Raw genomic sequence first — 21,121 nt, 5'->3', positions numbered from 1 at the left:
CTCACAGTCCTGATGGTTTGGTGGTGCCATTTTTAGAAATGAAGAGATCAGTTTAGTGTGTTGGACTGGCACATGCAAGCTGAAGAAAGGGCTGTGCTGCCTAGAGGCATACAGGAGCTTGTTGGAATTGTCTTTGGTGGTGTTAAAATACAAGCAGCAACTGAGTGTTCATGTAAGTTATCTACCCCAAAAGGATGCTTCATTCTTTTTGTGGAGTCATGGTGAAAGCATAAATATTGAATACTTTGTTTGCTTTTAACCCGATGTCTATTATGAAATGTTTTGTGTTTAATAGTTGCAAGCATTATTTAATAACTGATTTGAAGGCAGAGGGAATTTGGGCTTGAGGGAGCGATAGCACGTGTATACTTCCTGCTTTTCTTCTGCCAACCTCCTGACACTGTTCTGGGGGCTTTTAGCCTAATCAGGATGGCACCAAGTGTTTAAAACCAGCTGACAGTCTATTCAGTTTGTGCTGTTTGTCTTTAAAGTGATTTCAGATAAAAGCCATACAGTCCTGGTACCTGTTAGCCATCTGGAACAGCCGGCTCCCACACAGAGAGAGGCACATGTACCGTGTGTCTGCTGCAGCTTGCTGCCTGTGCTTGCCTCTGGTCCCAGCTCAAACATGTGCTGAATTCTCTAATAAATAATCATCATCTTTCCTCTTCTCCTTAACAGCCATTTTCAGTCAGATACACTGAGTAAGCATCATTGCTTGTCTTCTACTTCTGTCCTTTCACATTAATACTGGATAGTAAGGTTCCTTTTAAATGTAAGCTTACTGCTTTGTTTGTGCTGATGTATCTTGTAAAACCTAAGCATGAATTGTTTCCTGTAGTTCAAAGCAAAAAAACCCCTTGCACACTCCAGAGTAAGGAAGAACTTGTTCTTTCCATCTTTGGATAAGAAGACTGACCCACAGTGGTTGATTCAAACTGGAAACCACTTGTTTACTTGAGGACTCGTGGAGACACACTCGCAGTTACTAGTGTCTTGGGTACTGTGGGGACTATTTGGGCAAATAAGCTGCTTTTGTTTATTTCTGAGATTGAATTGCTTTTAACTTTTTTAATACAAGACCACAAATGTGCATTAGATGAGGAGAGAAGAGGAAACACTTCCTGTGTACAATGCTCAATCCTATTTTTGCAAGATTTTAAATATTTTTAAATGAATTCTGAAATTTGTCTGTATTGCAGTTTATAGCTTTCTTATAGTAGCCAAATAACTTATTTTATACTTCTCATATTAAGGCAGTCTACTACTCTGCCTATTTGCTCAGCAGATAATCTGCAGTTTAGTAACCGTGCCTGAGTATCTGCAAAACTGAGACACATTCCAAATGCTCTAGTTCTGAAGAATAATTTCTCCTGCCTACGTGCAGTGTTTTCAGAGAAGCTGCAGGGGAAGGATTTTAGATTGAACACATATTTGCTTGTGTGGGTGTGAAAGAGGGGTGTAGGGGATATTCTTCCCTGAAAAAATGCTCCACAGTTTTCTCTGTAACCTTTCTTGGCCTGTCAGTTTGGATCTTTACGCCCACTGTGCCTAATAACAGTTACTACAAAGGATACAGTTACCTTGTATTAGTAAAGCAACATTAGTTATTAACACAGACAAGCTACTCCCTTCCTTCAGCCTCTCTTTAGCTTATTTTTAAAGACAGTGACCTTTTCCTTCCTCACTACCAAGTTAAGATGTTAGTGAAAGTTAGATTACAAACTTACCAAATAAAATGGTTTAGAAACATTGAGTTGAAATGCACCGCAGGTCAAGGAAATCAAGACATTTTGCACTTTGCATGTAGGCTTATTGTGAGGGTCAGGGTTTTTCTGGGGGTTGGTTTTTTTTTTTTCCCATAGCAAATGGACTGTCAAAGAATAGATGTGCCAGAGAGCAGACTTCAGTTACTTCAAATACCTCTGCGGTACCACCATGAAGCAGACAATGGAGAGTGGATGGTGTAGCTCATACAGCACTGGACTGATCCTTCTGTAGTGGCATGATGTATTGCAGGTAGGTAGGTCGGAGACATCTAGATAATCCCTTAAGGTTTTGGGGATTGTACAGTATCAGTAAGGTGACTTTTCATAAATGTCTAAGAAAGCTGATCTAGGTGCAGGTGTCCCTGCTTCTTGCAGGGGGGTTGGACTAGAAGAGCTTTGAAGGTCCCTTCCAACCCAAACTATTCTATGGTCTGTGTGTAAATAGCACCAATTAATTGTTTGCTTGTTGCTTATAAATGTCCTGCATCTGTTTTACAAATCTGGGGTAACACCTGGATGTCCAGATCTCTCGGTTGTTTTTCTCCCTTTTTGTCTTCCCATCCTCCAGTGGTTCATCACACTTCTGTGAGGATTTAGTCTCTCTGCATGTACTGCAAGTATCTTGAGTAAAATTTGGTATTTCTGTGTACCTTCTGGCTTTATAAATGTGTGTGTGATCATTCAGGAATGATTTACCCAGGTACTGCTCCACAGAGGGTCTTGATGGAAGCTACCTTTCCCCTATGAAACTCGGATGAAGAGTTGATGTTTCCTTCATTTAACAGCAAATCAATTATTTAAATTGGAATGGAGTTGAGTGCCTTGAAAGTCTGGCAGTTCACATCCATAGTTGGATACAAAGCAATGACTCGTGTTTCAGAATAGACTTTGCCAAATAATAAACCCAATCAAATCTATACATGGTTTAGTAGCCAATCAGCTATAGAGTTAAATCTGAGTTTATCTCGCTGGATATTTAACACTGGCACAGTCTGGCAAAGAATAAATATTCTCACTGTCAGTTATTCTTGGTTATGGTGTCAGCAAATCCTCCTGCTGCTGAAGATGCGTGGGCAAGACAGATAGAAGATGGCAATTACATGGGCTCCTTGGGAAACCAAAAAGAAAAATGTTGGTTGAAATAATTCTTAGTTCTCAGAAAAGTAAATCTTCTAACAGGAGAAACAACAAACCCCAGATTGTCAAAAGGTATCTGCTGTGGTTTCAGGGAAACATCTGTGGAAATCCCAACCTATACTCAGAGAGTATGAACAAGAAATCTTCTGCATGTTGGTGAAAAGAGCCATTTTTTCTCTGCAGTTTCAGCCTTTAAAAGAATATTCAATTCCCTTGTCTGACCACTAAAGTGCTATGTTCGTGCATTGCTGTGAGTGTTAGTTCTGGATTGTTTCTGATTGCTGAAGCCAAAGCTCACTGCCGTGTTTCTTGCTTTATCTTTTTCACTCTGGGGAAGAAAGGTGAAATGGGGGTTTTGTGTGGGGTTTTTTTAATTATTATTCAGTATCTGCCTTTGAAAATTCCATGGGACTGGAAATAAAATATCTCCCTAATAGTGGCCCTAAATGGTATAAGTAACTTGAGGGTGGGAAGAGGCCTTCTTTGAAATAGGGCAGGTGCAAAACCTTCCTCAGTGAAAAGATCTATGTGAACGATTTTCATTCATTATTACTTTAAATCTTGTTACTTCACTTCACTATCAGGCTCAGATTTAATTTCTGCTGTTGCAGGTGTTTGTGTTCAAGCTGAAGATGAAGTACGGAAGTGCCCATGGGAATAGAATTACATTTGCAAATGCAAATTACCTTCTCAAATCCATCGTTCACCATATGGTGAATTTCAGTCTTCTGTAGTCACAGCCTGATACTCACAACAGCTTTGCACTTTAATATGTTAAACCTGCATGAGTCAGGACTGTTGTGAAACAGGAATACAGTGGTGTGAAAAGGCACTGGGAGTATCTGCAGCTGCACTGATAAAGTAAATGGTGGTTTTTTGTATCTTAAAGGCTGGCATACAGTTGTGCCCAGTCTTGTAGTGAGGAGTAGTTGATTGAATGGGAATCAGTCATGTGCAAAGGATTCATATAGTAAGAAGACAGTCCAAAATGAGAAATCTTCTTTTGATTAGAGTTGGGTTGTCAGCATCCAAAAGCTTGATGTGGTAGGAAGCACTGTGAATAACCGCTGGTGTAAATGTGAGCCTTTTGAATAATTACAGCTGAGCTTTAAAACAATCTAGGTAGTTAGGCATAGAAACTTCTAATAAGCAAGATCAGATGAGAAATGCTTAAAATAGTATTATTCTTTATTTTGTCTGAAGGAGCATCTGTTTTTGAAGAGGTTTTGCAGGGAGAGAGTTGTATTTCACATCTACAAAGATTCAAAAGTTGGTCATTGGTGCAGACTTACCTTGGAAGACAATGTTTATACATCCTGTGTTTTGACACTAAGAGTTGGGTCAGTCTGCAAAGAGAACTGCTGCTGGGAGAAAAGGTGGCTGCAGTTGCAAACTTGTCCTGAATGGAGGGGACAGGAGGCTGTTTGAGACTCATAGAACCATAGAACAGTTTGGGTTGGAAGGGACCGTCAACAGCTCATCCAGTCCAACCCCCTGCAATGAGCAGGGACATCTTCAACCAGATCAGGTTGCCCAGGACCATGTCTCAACCTGGCCTTGCATATCTCCAGGGATGGTCATCCTCCACCTCTCTGGGCAACCTGTGCCAGTGTTTTACCACCCTCATTGTACAGAATTTCTTCCTCACATCCAGCCTGAATCTCTCTCTTTAGTTTAAACACCATTAGCCCTTGTCCTATCAATGACCTGTTGTGGTCTGTCTTGGAGGAGAAATCAAGAAACTAATTGCTCAATAGTTTCTTGAGAATGATAACTATTTTCAGATTCTTACAACTTGAGAGTTTGTTTGAGGTTACAGCCATGCACTATGTAAAAATGATATTTTGAGGAGAGCGAAGGTTGTGGCTGGCTTTCCTTTGGAGGCTTATTTCCCCAAATGGAGTTTAATTTGGGGGAGTACACATGCGAATGCCAGCTGAGCTCGCAGCTCTGTTCTCCCATTCAATGTTTCAAGACTTGCAGCAGAAAGCCTTAGTCTGTTGGAATGTGTACAGCTTTAAAATACTGCTTTATTTTGCTCTGTGGAAAAATCTTACTGCTTTTGTGAAGAGTCTGGAAACATTCTGCAATGTTTTCATGATGGTTTACACTTCTCTGCTTATGTCTTCTATGTCATGTTAACACATCTTCTAATTGTAAACATCTATTCTGTTCAGAGGATGTTTGTGACTAGTCTATTCTGCTCTGTGCTCCCAACTAAAATTTTGGACATGGTTAAGAATGTGGATGTAAAATGCACTCAGAAGACCAGGGGTTTAATGCAGCGGACTGAAGAGAGGAGTAGTCTAACCCTTTTTGACTCAGTTTGGTAGTTTGTGTAACTTCTTCGCCAGGAGAGAGCGAGGAAACTTGTGCATGAGCCAAGTTAGAATTGCATTCAAATGCAGTTGATTCTCAGCATCAAGAACTGTTCATGTGAGAGAAACACAAATAGAAGCGACACTTACAGCAAGCCTGCAAGCCAAATGGTGATATTCTGGAGAGGAGTAGGAGACTCGGGAAAGGAAGACTTCTATACAGATGATAAAGAGCAAAAAGAACTAAACACCAGGTACAGCAGTGGCTGTTATAGAGCTGTAATCCCAGATACTGTTTGTCTCTCATAGAGCTTAGCTTTGGATGTAGTATATATGTAGAGTGTGTGCAGAGGCATTGCTAGCTGTGTTGTAAATTAGCTCAGACAAAGGAAGGGAACAGGGCTAATGCTGCTTTAGTACTTTTATTGGTTTCCCTTACTTTGCAGTTCAGTTGAATGCTGGTTTTCAGCTCTTGCACTGCAGAACGCTGCCTGGCCTCTTTCTCACATAATGCTGAGCTGCTGTAGCGTTGTCTAAGGCAGGTTTTGTTCTGGTGCATCAGGAGGAAGAACTTGGATCTGCATAGCAGGGCACTGACAGCATACTGTGCTTGAGTGGCTTCACTGTGGCTGTTTTCTCCTGCCTTGCCTCCAGATCTAAAGTTAGTCCCAGTAAACTGTCATGTTAGTTAAAACGCTGCCACCGTAAGATTTTTTTGAGAATAAACCATAAGGAACCTGAGCTAATATTTTTAAGATTACAGATGAAACTGCTTTGGGCATCTTAAGTCATGATGTTATTGTCAAACAAGTGGTGTAGGAGCAGGCAAACCAATGCAGAGGAATTACTTGCAGAGTTTTGCGGCCTTTTGACTACAAAGAAGTAGCAGCTATTTGAGATACTTGTCCTATATTATAGGACAGTTCATTTGTCACCAATTTCTATTGGCGATCCTGGAGTATCAGAGGCAGGAAATGTGTCTATTTATGTGCTATGTGTATTACTCTTTGTATATGCTGACAGATACTTTGGTAACTTTAACCCTGTTTACTGAAGTATGCTATTAGTGATGCCTAACTGGTATCCTGGACTTCATTCTCTTGTTAAAATGGGAATTCATTCCTACAGTGTAAGAGCTTAGGCATGAGTGTTTCCTTTGAAACACAAGATAAGTTGTGCTGAGGATGTCGTCATTCTATTAAGCTCATTCTCTGGATGTGGGTTGAGTTTGCTTTTCTTACCTGTATTTAAATCTAACCCCAGAACTTTAAAACAGAAAAAAGCCAAATGGTTAAAAAATAATGCATGAATTTGGGATGGTATGGACTATTTTCTGCATAGAACTTCGGCTTTTTAGAGTAATCTTTTAAACCTTAATGGCTCTGAAATATTAGATTGCTGTGGGAGATTGCAATTGTTTTGGTCTGGTGGCTGAAAGGCAGGAAAGCTGTTTAAATCCCCTTCAATATTGTTACAGTGGATTTGCTTTCTTACCAATGAATTTTAATGGAATAGTCTTCATTGCTGTAATTAAATGAGGAATATCTCTTTATAATTTACTTATTCTTTTTGCTCCTCCATAACTTGGCTGCATCTGAATACTGTAAAAGAATGAGCACATTTAGTGAATCTGTAAAAAAATTTGCGGCTGTTTCTGCTCGAGTTACAACAAGAAATCAAGTTTAACTTTATTTGTTACATGCTCTTTGTCACAAACCCCATTTCATCCCAGAGCCAAAATAGTTTAAAAGGCCTTTCCATCATTTGGAGCTTTTTAGCTTTGGACTCGTGCCTGTTATAACCATTCATTGCTCCGTGATTGACTGACTTGGAGGAAGCTGATGTTTCATAATAAAAAGCTTTACATTTTAACGCTTTATAACAAAATGCTTTGGACTGGCATTACCTGCAATACCTGAAATCCTTCAAGCACATATACAGAGGCTGCAGTTGGTTTTGGACTATTTTAGGAAAGCAAAAGGAAGGGAATGAGATGTTTTTGCAGAGCTGTTAGCATCTGTAAATAACTGTAGCATGCAAATTATGGGAGTGTAATTACTTGAACAGAGATGGAGCTCGTATCAGGTAGAAAGAATATTCTTCTTCTTAGCTCTTTTTACTCTACTGCTCTTGTCCCACTGTAATCCACCCAGGGATGACATTGCAACCACAGGGCATTTAAATTATACTAGAGGTCCTAGTCCATAGGGATTAGACTAAAAAAGTATTCTTGGGTGAAACAGAGCTGATGGATTTTTCTTGTTCATCTTCATATGGCTCACATTTTCCTCTTTCTGAATTCCTAGTTTACCCCATTAAAGAACATAAAGACACAGTGAACACAAAGGGGTTGCATTCTCCCTGTTCACTTAGCTTACCCAAACTTCTTGTTTCTTTCATGGAATCATGGAATCCTAGACTGGTTTGGGTTGGAAAGGACCTTAAGATCATCTAGTTCCAACCTGTGCCATGGGCGGGGACCCTTCATACTAGACCATGTCACTGCAGGCCCCGTCCAACCTGGCCTTGAAAAGCCCAGCCTTTCTCTCTGTTAAGTCTAATTCCAGTGAGATGCTTATATTCATCAGAGTGGCTCAGAATTTGCCCCCCCCCCCTTTGTTTTCATTTCTCTCCATACCAGAGAAGTCTCATGCAGGTGGTGAATAATATTCTGTTCTTGTGAAGAAAGCATTTTTGAAGAAACATGTTAAAATTGGAAATGTTTTCAAACCACTTCTGTTTCATCTCAACTGCTATGACCTGGACTGCAGTGGAAATCAGTTTTGTTTCTTTCTGGTGACCTGTGTCCCAAACCATGGCATTCACACAGATGCTAAGAAGGAAAGTTGAAGGCAGAGGAATCTTATGTGGAATGTGCTGTCCTGTAGTTGGGAGGTCTCGTTCAGTGAGCAGTGTGGTTGGAAATGCGTGAAGGAGTGGATAAAAGCAAAGGGCAGGTCTGTACTAAAACTTGCAGTCTTTGCAGACTAGCAAGAAAATAGGATGACTTAATTCAGTCTTTAAATGAAGCTGAAAGTTGTGATTTGTAATACATTTACTTGCTTTCTTAATTAGGGTTTTAGCTGGAATTATTCTCAGACAACTAGTTTCAGGTGTGAAAGACTGAGGTAGATATGTGGCCTTTTAGAGCTGTACAGCCTGCCTTCAAGTCTTCATGGGCTCTACAAGAATTACAGCAAAAACCTGAGGGTTAGAAGTGATGGGAGTGGATTTCACCTTGTTGTTTCCATACTGTTAGATTTTTAAATACTGAAACTTTCCTCATCAAGGACAATACTGTTCTCTTTGATCCCACCTTATTCTGAAGTCCTTTTTCTCTAAAAGAGATGAAATGTGCTTCCTGATGTCAATTGACTTCACACGTATAATGTTTCATCAGAGAGCTGTAACTGAGGTTGAAAAATGTAGCTGACAAAGCAACTTTTAATGCAGGAGATGCAGAAAGAATAGCTGCCTAGTTAGGCTCTAAAACTCATGTGAACTTTAAGCCACTCAAGAGCTTAATTTAGTGGAAGTCTGGCCTGATATAGATAGCTCGGATATCATGTGGAAACTCTAATTTAGACATGTATTGATATAAGAGACCTTGAGCTTATTTTTGTTTGTTCCTGGCCAGGTTGTTTTTGCTTCCCTCCCTTAAGCCCACTCTTTATTCTCAGGAAATGCAGGACATGAGCAACTGTTACTGAACAACTGCACATAACTGCACCAGTGAGAAAACAAACTTGGGTTCAAGTGTTTATCTTGAAATGGCAGAATTTTCAGTTGAGGCTTTAAATCTTTGCTCTTCTCTGCCTCTTAGGGAAAGATGCAAGTGCACTGGGATTTCTGTTTTTTTTCCATTTTCCTAAGTTGTGCCTAAGCACCAGTTTACTTGTATGTTTTCCAATACTGTAACTCCAAATTGCAACTATTACATCAACAGCACAGTAATTTTTAATTCAATTCACAAAGCTGCCTGTTTCTGGCATGGCCATTAACATCACATCAGTAGGAAGGTTACAGCATAACTGATGTGACTTGCCCTCTGATGAAAGTGTCATGGGAAAAACAAATGTATTCCCTGTGTGTTTGCAGTGTCCATGGAAAGTTCTGCTTTGCTAAACCTACATTAGGCTTAGGAAAAACTCCCACCCACACTCTAAATCTTCACTTGAAAAAGTCAGTGTTTTCAAGTGTCATTTCAACTCTGCACAGGACTTTATTTGGGGTGAAATCATACTGTTGGTCTGGAAGAAGCTGGGGATATTAACTGTACAAGCAAAAGTGCTTCTGAAGCATATGTTCAGAGTCTGGAGCACATGGTGTTGATATCACTCTGAGACTTCTTAAAATGACAACCCTTAATGCAGTCACAGCTTATGAGCTGTAACTGTACTTCTGGACCTATAACTGGAGATTCAGTTTGAGAGGTATCTTTATGAAAGCTACTGTTGTCTTCCATGTGAAGAATTAAAATATCTCAACATCCTTACAAAAACAGAGATGGAGTAAATGGGACACTTTCATGGGACTTTTCGTCAGGGACTCTAGTGACAGGACAAGGGGTGATGGGTTCAAGCTAAAACAGGGGAAGTCCAGGTTGGATATAAAGAAGTTCATCACTGTGAGGATGCTGAGGCGCTGGCACAGGGTGCCCAGAGAAGCTGTGGCTGCCCCATCCCTGGCAGTGTTCAAGGCCAGGTTGGACGGGGCTTGGAGCAACCTGCTGTAGTGGAAGGTGTCCCTGCCCATGGCAGGGGGTTGGAACCGAATGATCTTAAGGTCCTTTCCAACTCAAACCAGTCTGGGATTCTGTGTTTAAAAACTTTGTTGATGGTGAATGTTTCATTGCTTAAATTCTCTGTGAACAAAGCTGTTCTGTTCAGCAGTAGCAGTCGTTTTTCTCCTTCTTAGTAGCTGGTGCAGTGCTGCGTTTTTGAGTTTAGCCTGAGAACAATGCTGATAACACACCAATGTTTTTAGTTGTTGATACGTAATGTTTATTCTGATCAAGTGGTGATACACTGGAGAATGCCATTTTATGTGCTGTCCGAAGATGACCTACTTCTTGTCAGGTCTCTGTTACATTTGCCTTTACCCTAATGTAAAAGTAATTAGAATCTATCAATTAACATAAAACTAACTTTTTTGAAGGGGGAAAGGGAAATATTCTATTTTGTCTTTACTGAACAATATTGTATTGCTTTGCTTCTGACAGGAAACGACCATCTCAAGTTTTTGAGTGAATATCTGTGTCAAGGACAGCCTCAATCTGTATGATTATATATATTAGAAATAGGTTTTGTCATAGGTACCTCCCAAAATGCAAACCAAATGTTTTTATGTGCAACTTGGTTGAACACCAGAGCAATCCATTACTCCATTAAGTTCTTGTTGTTAAACTAAAGGACTTGTTATAGAGGTAGAAAGGAGAGCAAGCAACGGGCTGCTTGGTGTTAAAGCACTCTGTCAGTTCATGAAGTGCTATCAGAATTATTCTCCCTTATCAAGGTTTGATGGAAACATGCCTCACATACCTTTTTGAAACTCTAGCTGGCCTTTAATTCTGTAGCTCTGAACTTTGAGTAATGGAGAATCTCATGTGCACTTCTCCTCTAGTGAGCATAGCATGCAATGAAGCAACAGAACTCACAATACAGTTACCCATAAGTTACCTGGGCAAGCCTTTAAATCCTTCTGTTTTATTACTGGTTTATAGTGAGAAAAATAACTGTGAGTGTTGAAAGTGCTGCATTTGCCTACAAAATGTTGCATGCATTGTTACATCGCATCTCCAGAGAAACAGTTATGGAAGACTGCTGAATTGCAAACTATAATATATATTTAAATGTACTTCAGATTATCAGTGTGTACAATATTCAGATCCTACGGTCACTGTTGAGTATAATGAAAAAATGACATTTTTCAATACAAGTTTTTGGGATTGCCTGTGAAGTATCTATCACCTAGGAGGGAAAATCCACGTTCTGGAATGGGCATGCAGTAAAGGCTTCCCTAACTCAACAAACCGTACTTCAGTCTGCCTCCGAGGTCTCTCATGTCGTCAGGCTGAGCTGTAGGGCTGGTACTAGGTCTGCAGAAATGTTTTCCACTGGTAATGTACATGTCTTGTGGTTGAGAAGCTATTTTTAGCACTCTGGTTAGACTCTCAGAGTCACTGAGGGACACAGTCCTGGCTGGAAAAGGGAGCTGCAAATAGTGTAGAATGGGAAGGGGGTTGAAAAAAGGTACCTTTCATTCCCAACTGATTTATCTACTCTTGACTATATTGTTATTTCCTGATCGCTTGCAAGGAAAAGGCACATTTCTCAAGATTGTTAGCTTGCATTCAGCTAAGAATAACCTCTCTGTAACTGAGGGAAAACCAGCAGAATTGCACTAGTGGAAACTTCCTTTTTCATTGTGATGATGTTCAAAGGCTGCCTGGATCTCCAAACTGACACCTTTTACCTGGAGTGAAGTGGAAACACTGACCTCAGACAGTCTGGGTGAGGTGGGAGTTACATTAACACTGCATTTGCTTACATGCTAGACTTTGTCCTGATTGCACAGTAACCAGGGAAGGGTGATGCAGACCACAAAGCCACTGAAACAGGAAATTGTTATACATGGGGAAGCCTTTGATTTGACCACGATACTCAGCTACAGGCAGCTTTTTAATACTTAAAATTCAATATTTAAAAAAACCTCTTGTGAGATTCAGTTTGATCTATTTTATTCACAAAGCTATTACACAGAAAGATGGCTGAGGCAGCAAAATAGCACAAGAGGGGCCAGTTCAAAGTGCTTATGTGCTGCATTATGGGCTCAGGGCAGGAGAGGTGCTGCTTTTCCTGGTAGCAGAGTAGTTAGTGAGATTCGCTTAAATACATGGCTGTGCTTTTCACCTTTCTCTCTTCTGTGTCTATAATGTGTTTTGTTTCAGTGCTAAAGTCAAAGGTCACCCCCAGTGTTTCAGTCTCCTGAGTGAATGTGGTTTTCTTCACTTTCATGTTTATCATTGCAAATAAAAGATAGAGAATTTAAAATGGAACTCAAAGCTGTTGGAGGCTTCTGTAAATCACATACCTGGGAACACTGCCACATAGCAGAAACATTTCAGCGTTGTGTATTCCTTTGCTGTAGGGACACCAAAGATAAAGTAAGGTAGGCTGGGTCAGTTGCTGTGGCGTTCCATAGAGTAATATTCCATGCAATACAAGGTTTGCAGGCATGCTGAAGTGAGAGATCAATCATCTCTCTTTGTGTTAGGTTCTGTATGTCCCCCCATCCTGTCTCTCCATACTGGGGTAGAGTCATCTACTTGAAAGGGAAAAACTTTGATTTTTCCTTTTCTCTTAGTTGAAATTAGTTTTCAAAATGTTTGTCTGTTTTCCTCTGGCCAGTCAGGATGGTTCATGCTTAGTGTCATCTTTCTTCATTTTGACTTGTGGGGGTTGGTCCTCCTGAGACTGTTGTATGGTGGATGATTTTTGTGCGACAGCGACATTCAAGGCCAGGCTGGGCATGGTTCTGGGCAACCTGATCTAGTTGAAGATGTCCCTGCTCATTGCAGGGGGGTTGAACTAAATGAGCTTTTTAGGTCCCTTCCAAACCAAACCATTCTATGAGTCTATGTGTGGTCTTACAGATATTTTTGGGTTTAATATGGTGGTGCAAGTTTGCCTGGGTAGGGTGCTTGTAGGAAACCTCTGCATATGGCACTTCAACTTTGTTGGGGCAGGTACTTTCTGCCCATTGTAATGTAGAATATATGGTGTACTCTGGGTACATTGCAAACTTATAAAGCTAAAGTTCAGTTTTATTTTTACAGCTTTTTGTAGTTTGCCTGAAGAACACAAACCATAATGGTTAGAGCCTGGTGGCTCTTGTGCTGCCCCTTGTCTTGCAGCAAGGGGGGCTGACAATGAGTGCAAACTGGACTATGGTAGCTAACCATTAAACATTTGGTTTTGAAGACTTAATGGGATATGTATCTCTGTTGCTGAGCCTGGTGCCTGTGCTGAGGAACATGAGAATGACAGAGCCAGTGTTCTCTCCAGTTGCATTTTACTTTGCACTGTGAATGACCAGGCAGCACTGTGCAGTTGTACTGTCTGCAGGTACGTTTGGAGCAAGGATAGAGTATGCTCAAGTCCTCTTCCTGCCTTTGTCTGTAGACATATACTCTGCCACTGTACACTAATATGCATCTGCATTATTTTAACCAGAACTGTAACAGATTCATGTATCTTTGGTGATGCAGTTGTGATGCTTCACTGCAAAAACAAGCTTCTTATCTAATAGGAATAAACTTGTGCAAAGAGAGGAAAAATCTATCTGACTTCAGAAACATGCAGCTAAACACCATACCAGTAAATCATATATGCACTCTAGCAGTATTATTTGTTCTGGCTCTGTGTTTGGATTTTGTATGGTCAGGTCTGTCTGAACACAATGTAAAAATTAAGCAGGAATGGAAATCTGTGAAACAATGCTGTTATGCAAAGTTCAAATGAGACAACTTGCAAAAATCCCCCCAGAATGTAGTGCCAGTTGTTAAGTGAGTTGACTGTTGCTGGACTTGCTTTACGTTGCTATTTTCCTACCTTACTGTGAATTTACCAGGTTACCCAGAGAAGCTGTGGCTGCCCCATCCCTCCCAGTGTCCAAGACCAGGTTGGATGGGGCTTGGATCAACCTGGTCTATAGTGGAAGGTGTCCCTGTCCATGGCCGATGAATTGTATCTGGATGAGCTTTACGGTCCTTTTCAACCCTAACTAGTCTATGATTCTATGATCTTAAGGTCATTTCCAATCCAAACCATTCTATGATCCTCTGATTCTGTTACCTGAAATCAGTGTGAGTTGTGAAACACCCTTCTTTTCTGCATCAGTGTAGCTGTGTGAGCTCTCATTTGGCAGCAAGGATTCTGTGGGAGACCATATAGATGTATGCTGTGTTGTTTCCATGCATTTTCATGGTATGTTCTGGGAAAACTGGTCTCCTGTCTGGCCCTTTGGGCATACTGTGCAACTGATCTTAACCTAGAAAGTCATGGATCCATGTCAAGTTGCTGACCTTTTCCCTCCTGCTTATTAATAAACCTTCGTGTTTCTATTGCTGTCAGTGTAGGTAGAGTGAGACTGAAGCAGAAAGCATTTCAACCCTGGCTCATCCTGCTGAGAAGGTGGCAGCATGCCTTGCTGGAATTGCACAGAGATCAGGGGCTGTGGATTCTGGTAGTTCTGGAATCTGGACTTAACAGCAGCTTCAGAGCAAGGGCATGAGCAGTGGAACTGCAGCCCTGAAGCATATAGAAAACCTGTGTGTCTGATAGAGAGCTCTGGGAAGGTTCAGGTGCAGGTTGTCATTTCCAAGACGTTCACCCCAGCATGCTGGCTGTACTAGATTTACTGCTGCTTAAAACCTGGCTGCCTTTTAAACTATAGGACAGTGGCTTATTTTGCCTTGACATGTAAATTGCTGGTGGTGATGATGATGATGATGAAAGTTTGCCAGGGAATTATTGCTAGGCCTGAGTCACAGGAAATTTCCTGTGCTTCCTGTTTTGGCCATGGAGATTCCAGCCTGATAATGATCATCAGGCTGCTTTGATAATCCATGTTTATTTGATATAAGTGAGGTATATGCACACTTTTTTCTTCTTTTCTGTTTCCGTGTTGAGGGACAAGCGTGAAAACTGAACTTCAGTGCTGTGAGCCATAGGGCCTTATAGCAACATAAGAGCACACGGAAGAAGAATGGGATATTATAAAGTGGCAGTTTCAAAGTGGTGGCAGAATATTTTACTGGGGAGAACAGAAAATGGTTCTCAGTAGAAACTGATGGTTGTGTCTTTGTTGAGCCCTGTAGTTGGTGCAGGTGAATAACAGCATGTTTCTGAAAACTGAAATTGGATCCAGAACAGCAATGGAAGCAAGGGTGGTCTAGTGTGCCACATCTGTACTCTGTAGTGGGAATAACTACAATGTTTAATGCCCTGCATCCTGGTAGGGAAAATACTGTCTTTGGGATACAATCTTGTCTTCTGCTTCAACTGCTGCATGACTTGTTTCAACTGCTATGTCCTTCTGACCAAAAAGATGGCCAAGAATTTGTTAAACAAAGCTGAAGCTGTTATTTGTATGGGGCAAGTGGTGGCTTGGAGATCTCTGTTGCTACTGGGTATGCTTTTTAAGGTTATTTCAGCATTTCTTGCTGTTAATTTCTGTTGGACCCAAAACCCTCAGGCAAATAAACAGGAATACGGCACCTCGCTTATAATTAAAGCATGGCTAAATTTAAAGCAAAGGCTTTTCTCCATAAACCATAGGCGGAGTTAAACAAACTGACTTTGTTTAAGGAAAGTCAGTGTCTCTGTAGAATTTAGAAGGCCTTTTCTGAAAATTCTCTCTTTTAATGACGTGATGTGCTGCCCTCTCTTGTTTGGGAAGTTCATTTTTCCCTGTCCGCACACTAAGCTGCAAGGAAGTGCTCTCTAAACCTTCAAGCAAGGAGAGTTTCATATTCTCTTTTGACAGTAAGAGAGATGTGATAAAGCTTTAAAGTTTCATGCTAGAACATACTGGACAGACAACCTAAAATTAATGAAGTCTACATAATGAAATTCAGGGTGTGCAGTCTCAAAGCACTTTGTAATGTTACTGGCTTAAGCTGTCAAATCTGGGCTTCTTTTTACCTTTTTTAGCTCAAATAAGAGTTTGTATGTGGAATGAGCAACCTACATAGGGAATTTTACAGAGCAGGTAAAGAGGTCTGTTACTTTCAGGAAATCCTGTGTTTATAGCCAGGGTTGGACTTGTAGGCTTGCTTTCCATTTTGTTTGTTGATCTAGAAGTCTGTCTCCCACATCTCCCACAAGCAAAAAGGGTGAAACTCTTTAAAATAGCCAATTACTTTGGCTTTAGTGGTACTTTATCTTGGTGTCAAAATTTATCATCCTCTTCAAATATAACTGTAGGTCCTGAAAGCCCAGAAGATGCTCTGGTCTTAAATCTGAGTAAATATTGTTGCTATTTTGAGGACACTGGGTATTGGGAATGAGAACTTTGCTTGTGATAGACTATGTACATGAGCTGAGGAAAGTCAATCCCAGTTGTTGTTCTGAGGCTGACAGGACCTTTGCCAAATATAGATCATGAAAACACATTTTGAAAGAAAGAATCTCGATGCTTGTACTGAAAGGCTTTCTTTTATAGTGGGGATGGGGAACACTAGTGGTATCTTTTTATTTTTCAGTTGAATGAAGTGCTTTGAATGCTCTTTCCCAACCTTGTTTTGTGCATGTTCAACTTTACCATGTGCCTGTCATAGTCTATGGAATTTGTCCAGTTCCTCTTATTACCTGATTAAGGGTTGTGATTGATACTGTAGTAAAAAAAACCCTTTCAGAGAAAGTTTCCATCGAAATTTCATTAGAGTACACAGAAAAAATCCTTGCCAGAGAGGAATAGGGTTCATCACAGAACTGTTTCCCCTTCATGAAAGCTGCCATGGTTGCTTGCCTGAGGCTGTTGGTATACTCAGAATGCTTTCTGACTGGGTGCTAAGATAGGAATAAGTCATAAGGCATGCTGAAAAGTGGGAAACTGAACTGGCTGAGTAGTAGGCAAGTCAGCTTGCCTGATCCACTTAGAGTAGCTTTAGGTCTCCATCAACAGAGATTTACAATAGAGCAGGAGCTGGCAAGGGGGCAGTTTGATCAAGTGCTTACTGCCTCTGCCATGACTCTTCATCAGGGGCTGTAGCGATAGGACAAGGGGTGATGGGTTCAAACTGAAACAGGGGAAGTTCAGGTTAGATCTAAGGCAGAAGTTCTTCCCTGTGAGGGTGCTGAGGCGCTGGCACAGGGTGCCCAGAGAAGCTGTGGCTGCCCCATCCCTGGCAGTGTTCAAGGCCAGGTTGGACGGGGCTTGGAGCGATGTGGTCTGGTGTGAGGTGTCCCTGCCCACGGGAGGGGGTTGGAACTGGATGAGCATAAGGTCCTTTCCAACCCAAACCATTCCATGAATCTGTGATTCCATGACTGGTGTGTGGGTGAAGCTCAATGTCCAGTACTATCTGTTGTGCATTTTGGAGAATATGTGCACGCATACAGGAATTTGTCTGAGGATGACTTCAAGAAGTGTCATGTTTAAGGGTTATTGTCATTATTTTTCATCAGTTTCCATACTGTTTGGAACTATTTAATCCATCTCTACTGAATGGGTTTTGTTTTTGAGGTCCTTTGGGGAAAGCCACAATGCTGGATTGCAACTTTGTTTTGTCATTAAGATAGTTTAGTCTGCAAAACAAGCAAAACCAGAGCATGTATTACTTTTAATTTGCATTTCTGCCCCTGAGCTTGTGCTCTTGTGTAGTTCTCCCTTGTTGTTTAATGAGCGGTGGTGTTCTTGCCATGTTCATTTTAACATGGAATTTTCTACAGGAAAAAAACCTCTATTCCAAAATCTTTGCTAGGATGACTTTGACTTTAATGGCACTAAGCCTTGGATAATTGGCTCAGTTTCCTAAAATTCCACAGCCTGTTGTTAAGATAAACATTTCTAGGTTCCCAAGAACACAGACACATGTATATAGTGATACACTGGGTGTACAGAACAACCTTGAAACAGCAAATTCTTCTTTGCCTGTTTTATTCTTGATATATACAAACAAACTTCAGAAGCAGAAACGTGATTTTACACAATAATTGGGCCAGGTTTTAAACCACATTAGAGCATTTTGAGAAGGGCTGTGAAATTTCTCTCTTTTAGCTATTAGCTTCTACGGAAGCAGAAAAGAATCAGTCTTGCATTGGAATAGTGTGTGTTGAGATACACCCTCATTAGTCACCAGTTCATCTCAGTTGCTGGGAAGTCCATGTGACCAAAGCTTTGGTTTAAGGTCCAGGATTACTGGTTGTTTAGGAATTTGTAGTCTTGTCATGTCATTCGTCAACACTGGTACCTGAAGTGACTTGTAGGCCCAGGTACCCACAGTGTTGGAGGTCCGGCGTTGTCCTCACTGAAAAGGGCTATGCTCTGTCATCACTCAGCCCAAAGCTTTAGAGAGGGGTTATAATTATAGAGGTTGTGATAGAGCTAGGTTCAGTTCACTCATGTCCTCCCAAGCATAGCAGTACATAGTTGGAAGTGTGCTCCCGTGCGTAGCTACTTAAAGACAGCAAAAGAAGATGGATGTGACGCCCAGGGATATTAAGAGCCAGTTAAGAAATTCCAGGCTAGGTTCTGAGCAACTTTGTGCACGTTTAGGTTGTAAGACAACCTTGAAGAGTAAGGGAGGTTCTCACTGGATCGTGCCAGTTGCTGGAGCACGTGGGGAGGCTTGCTGCCAGGGATGCTTCTGAGCCAAAGCAGATCCTCTTAGCATCTTACTCAGAAGGAGTTGGTGGTCTGACTGTCCTTGGAGGTAAGCTTCCTCATAGTTGTCTTTAAAATTGCTTCTAGCAGCAAAGGAAACTTTAATTTCTTACTTTCTGGAGAAGAATTTAGAAAGAAAGGGATGTTCTTACTGAATGGGTTGGGTTTCATCAGTTAGGCTTCCTCTTCTTTTTTCTTTATTATCTTTTTATAAGATTATTTAACTTAGTCCAAAGCAGTAAACTCCGTGTGAAAGTAGGGGGATCAGGACACAGCAGGTATGGTGCCTGGGGTTTTTGTTATTTGTGGGGTGTTTTTTTTCCCTCTGGTTTGAATTTTAGGGCAGCTTGCAAGGAATTTTGTTGCTTTACCAGCTGGTGCCTCTCACCCCTGTTCTCACTGTCTCTATGCAGAAAGAAGTCCATGCTCATGGAGTCCCTGCCTGTGGCAGGGGGTTGGAATTACATATGATCTTAAGGTCCTTTCCAACCCAAACCAGTTTGTGGTTCTATGAACTGGTAAAGAAAAGCAGCAGTCTTTGTTATGTGCTAGTTTGTGTAAATGTTTTCAGAAGGACAGCTGGTATTAAAATTTGAACAAATGATACTTCTCCAATCCCATAAACCAGCATTGTTTGAAATTTGAATTACACCAACTCTGTGTAGACTCTTAAGAGCCATTGTGGAGGGTGAGAAATGTAGAAACTCCTCATATAATAGGAGAAAAACAATAGTAATGCAAACCAAGATCAAAATTCTTACCTCTTTTCCCCCCACCAGGTTTTAAGTCTTGATAACTACTGGTTTGGGTCAGTCCGTTCTTTGTTTAGGGTTACTTGACTTAAACTCTTGGCCCTGATTTGTGGGCAGTTATGTTAATTGTAGCTTTGTTTAAACAGCAGTAGCTGTTGGGGGAACCACCATTCTAGCATGCGTTTAAAGCTGTTTTCACTGCTTGCCCTTGGTCTTTAGTGTTGTCTTGGGGAAGAAGGTATGGCTTGGCTGACTCGTGAGGGGTTTGGCTTGGAATAGTAACTTCCTAATTTGACTGTCTTTTACCAAATGAGTGCTATCTTACGCCCTCGCACTGTCTTGTAGGGTTGTTGGGGGGGTTAGTTTTGTTTTCCCCTTCACCAGTTGCTAGTTCATGTGTTCTAGTGTGTCTCATCCCTATTCTGCTTCTGGTCAAGTGGTCTTGCTGGTTCTTCCCATGGATAGGAAGTGAGCTCAGGATTCAAGAGCAGACACAGCGGTGTTATCTCCTGTACTGCAATTGAGAGAAATTGAGAGTCATTCCATAGCTCTTCCCAACTAGGAGAAAAGCAGCACTCATGTTTAGCTATCTTTCGGAAGTCTTTGAGGCTTATGGAAAAGTAAAGTAATGGGGTGTTTCATGTTCTTGTGGCATATCAACAAACACCACTTTTCAGGTTTCTCTTATCACTGTACCCATCCATGTTACTTGAGGGCCCGGTTTGCTGGTGGTGAGGTAGTTTCCCCCATCCCTGAACTATTTTTTGTGGTATGTATGTTGTCAAAAGTGTAGTGAAGGTGACATTCATGTAGTCTAGGCTGTGTATTGGCTGTGTATGAGGCAGGAGTTCATACATGCTGAACACAACAGCAGCCTAATCCCACATCATCTGGTGGTTTGTTTTTTGTTTTAAGTTGTTAGATACTTTCCTTCTGTTCAGCAACTCTTGGACCATGGTTGTTGGACCCATCCTGTATTGATCTACCTCAATGAGCACCTTGCACACGCATGGGTGTGAGTAGAAAGTACATGTTTGTGGTGTTCATAGTTTACATTGCTGTACCTCTGAGCTTTGTTTTGTTACCTGATGAATTCCTCCTTTGGCTGCACATGGAGTTCTCACGTTCTGTACTGGAGGTGGTGGAATAGCTTTCCCTTTCCTATACGGTTACACTGCATGTTTAGCTAAGGTCTCCCAGCCGGTAGCTGGGAGTAAAACACTACCCATTTTCAGTTTTATTTGTTCATGGAGTGGGGAGAAGCAGGTCGTTTGGCCTACATTAAATAAAAGGAGAGGGATCTGTAAAAAGCTCTTAGTGTAATGTGAGCCTTACACAAGGAAGAACTATTTATAGAGCCCTGCAGTATTTGCCTAAAGGAACCTGACCGCAGAGAGGGCAGTATTACATCCAGCCAGTGACAGCATGCTGGTGCTTGCAGCAGCCAAGGTCGAACCTGGGGCTTGCCTTACAGCATAAAATCATAGAATCATAGAATGATTTGGGTTGGAAAGGACCTTGAGATCATCCAGTTCCAATCCATGTCACCCAAGGTTGTGTCCAACCTGGCCTTGAACATTGTCCCTCTCCCATGGCCTGAGCGGACTAGAGACTGATGGGCTCATTTGGAAGACCAGATCCTAGTGGTGAGAAGCTGTGGTTTGTGGAGAACAGTGGGGTGGTTTTCTTTCCTCTTTAATTTATCTTTTTCCCTTAGAGGGCTGTTTATTAGTGATGTTTTGACTTGCATTACAGA

General features: G+C 41.3%; 1 protein-coding gene across 1 annotated transcript in view; it reads left to right on the top strand.

Moving 5' to 3' along the window:
* Positions 1–5,392: 5,392 nt before the first annotated feature.
* The window catches only part of TRAK1 (trafficking kinesin protein 1), a gene marked incomplete at both ends in the record, with an annotated part of 107,369 nt that continues 91,640 nt past the window's right edge, over positions 5,393–21,121 (top strand). The window contains one exon of the mRNA XM_080610232.1: positions 5,393–5,478. Coding sequence (XP_080466358.1) covers positions 5,393–5,478 — 86 coding nt within the window. The remainder of the gene's footprint in view (positions 5,479–21,121) is intronic.

The sequence above is a fragment of the Psittacula echo genome (genome assembly GCF_963264785.1).
Source record: "Psittacula echo genome assembly, chromosome: 2".
In the NCBI taxonomy this organism is placed as follows: domain Eukaryota; kingdom Metazoa; phylum Chordata; class Aves; order Psittaciformes; family Psittacidae; genus Psittacula; species Psittacula echo.
The sequence above is the reverse complement of the archived record's forward strand: the minus strand, read 5'-3'. Positions and strand labels throughout refer to the sequence as shown.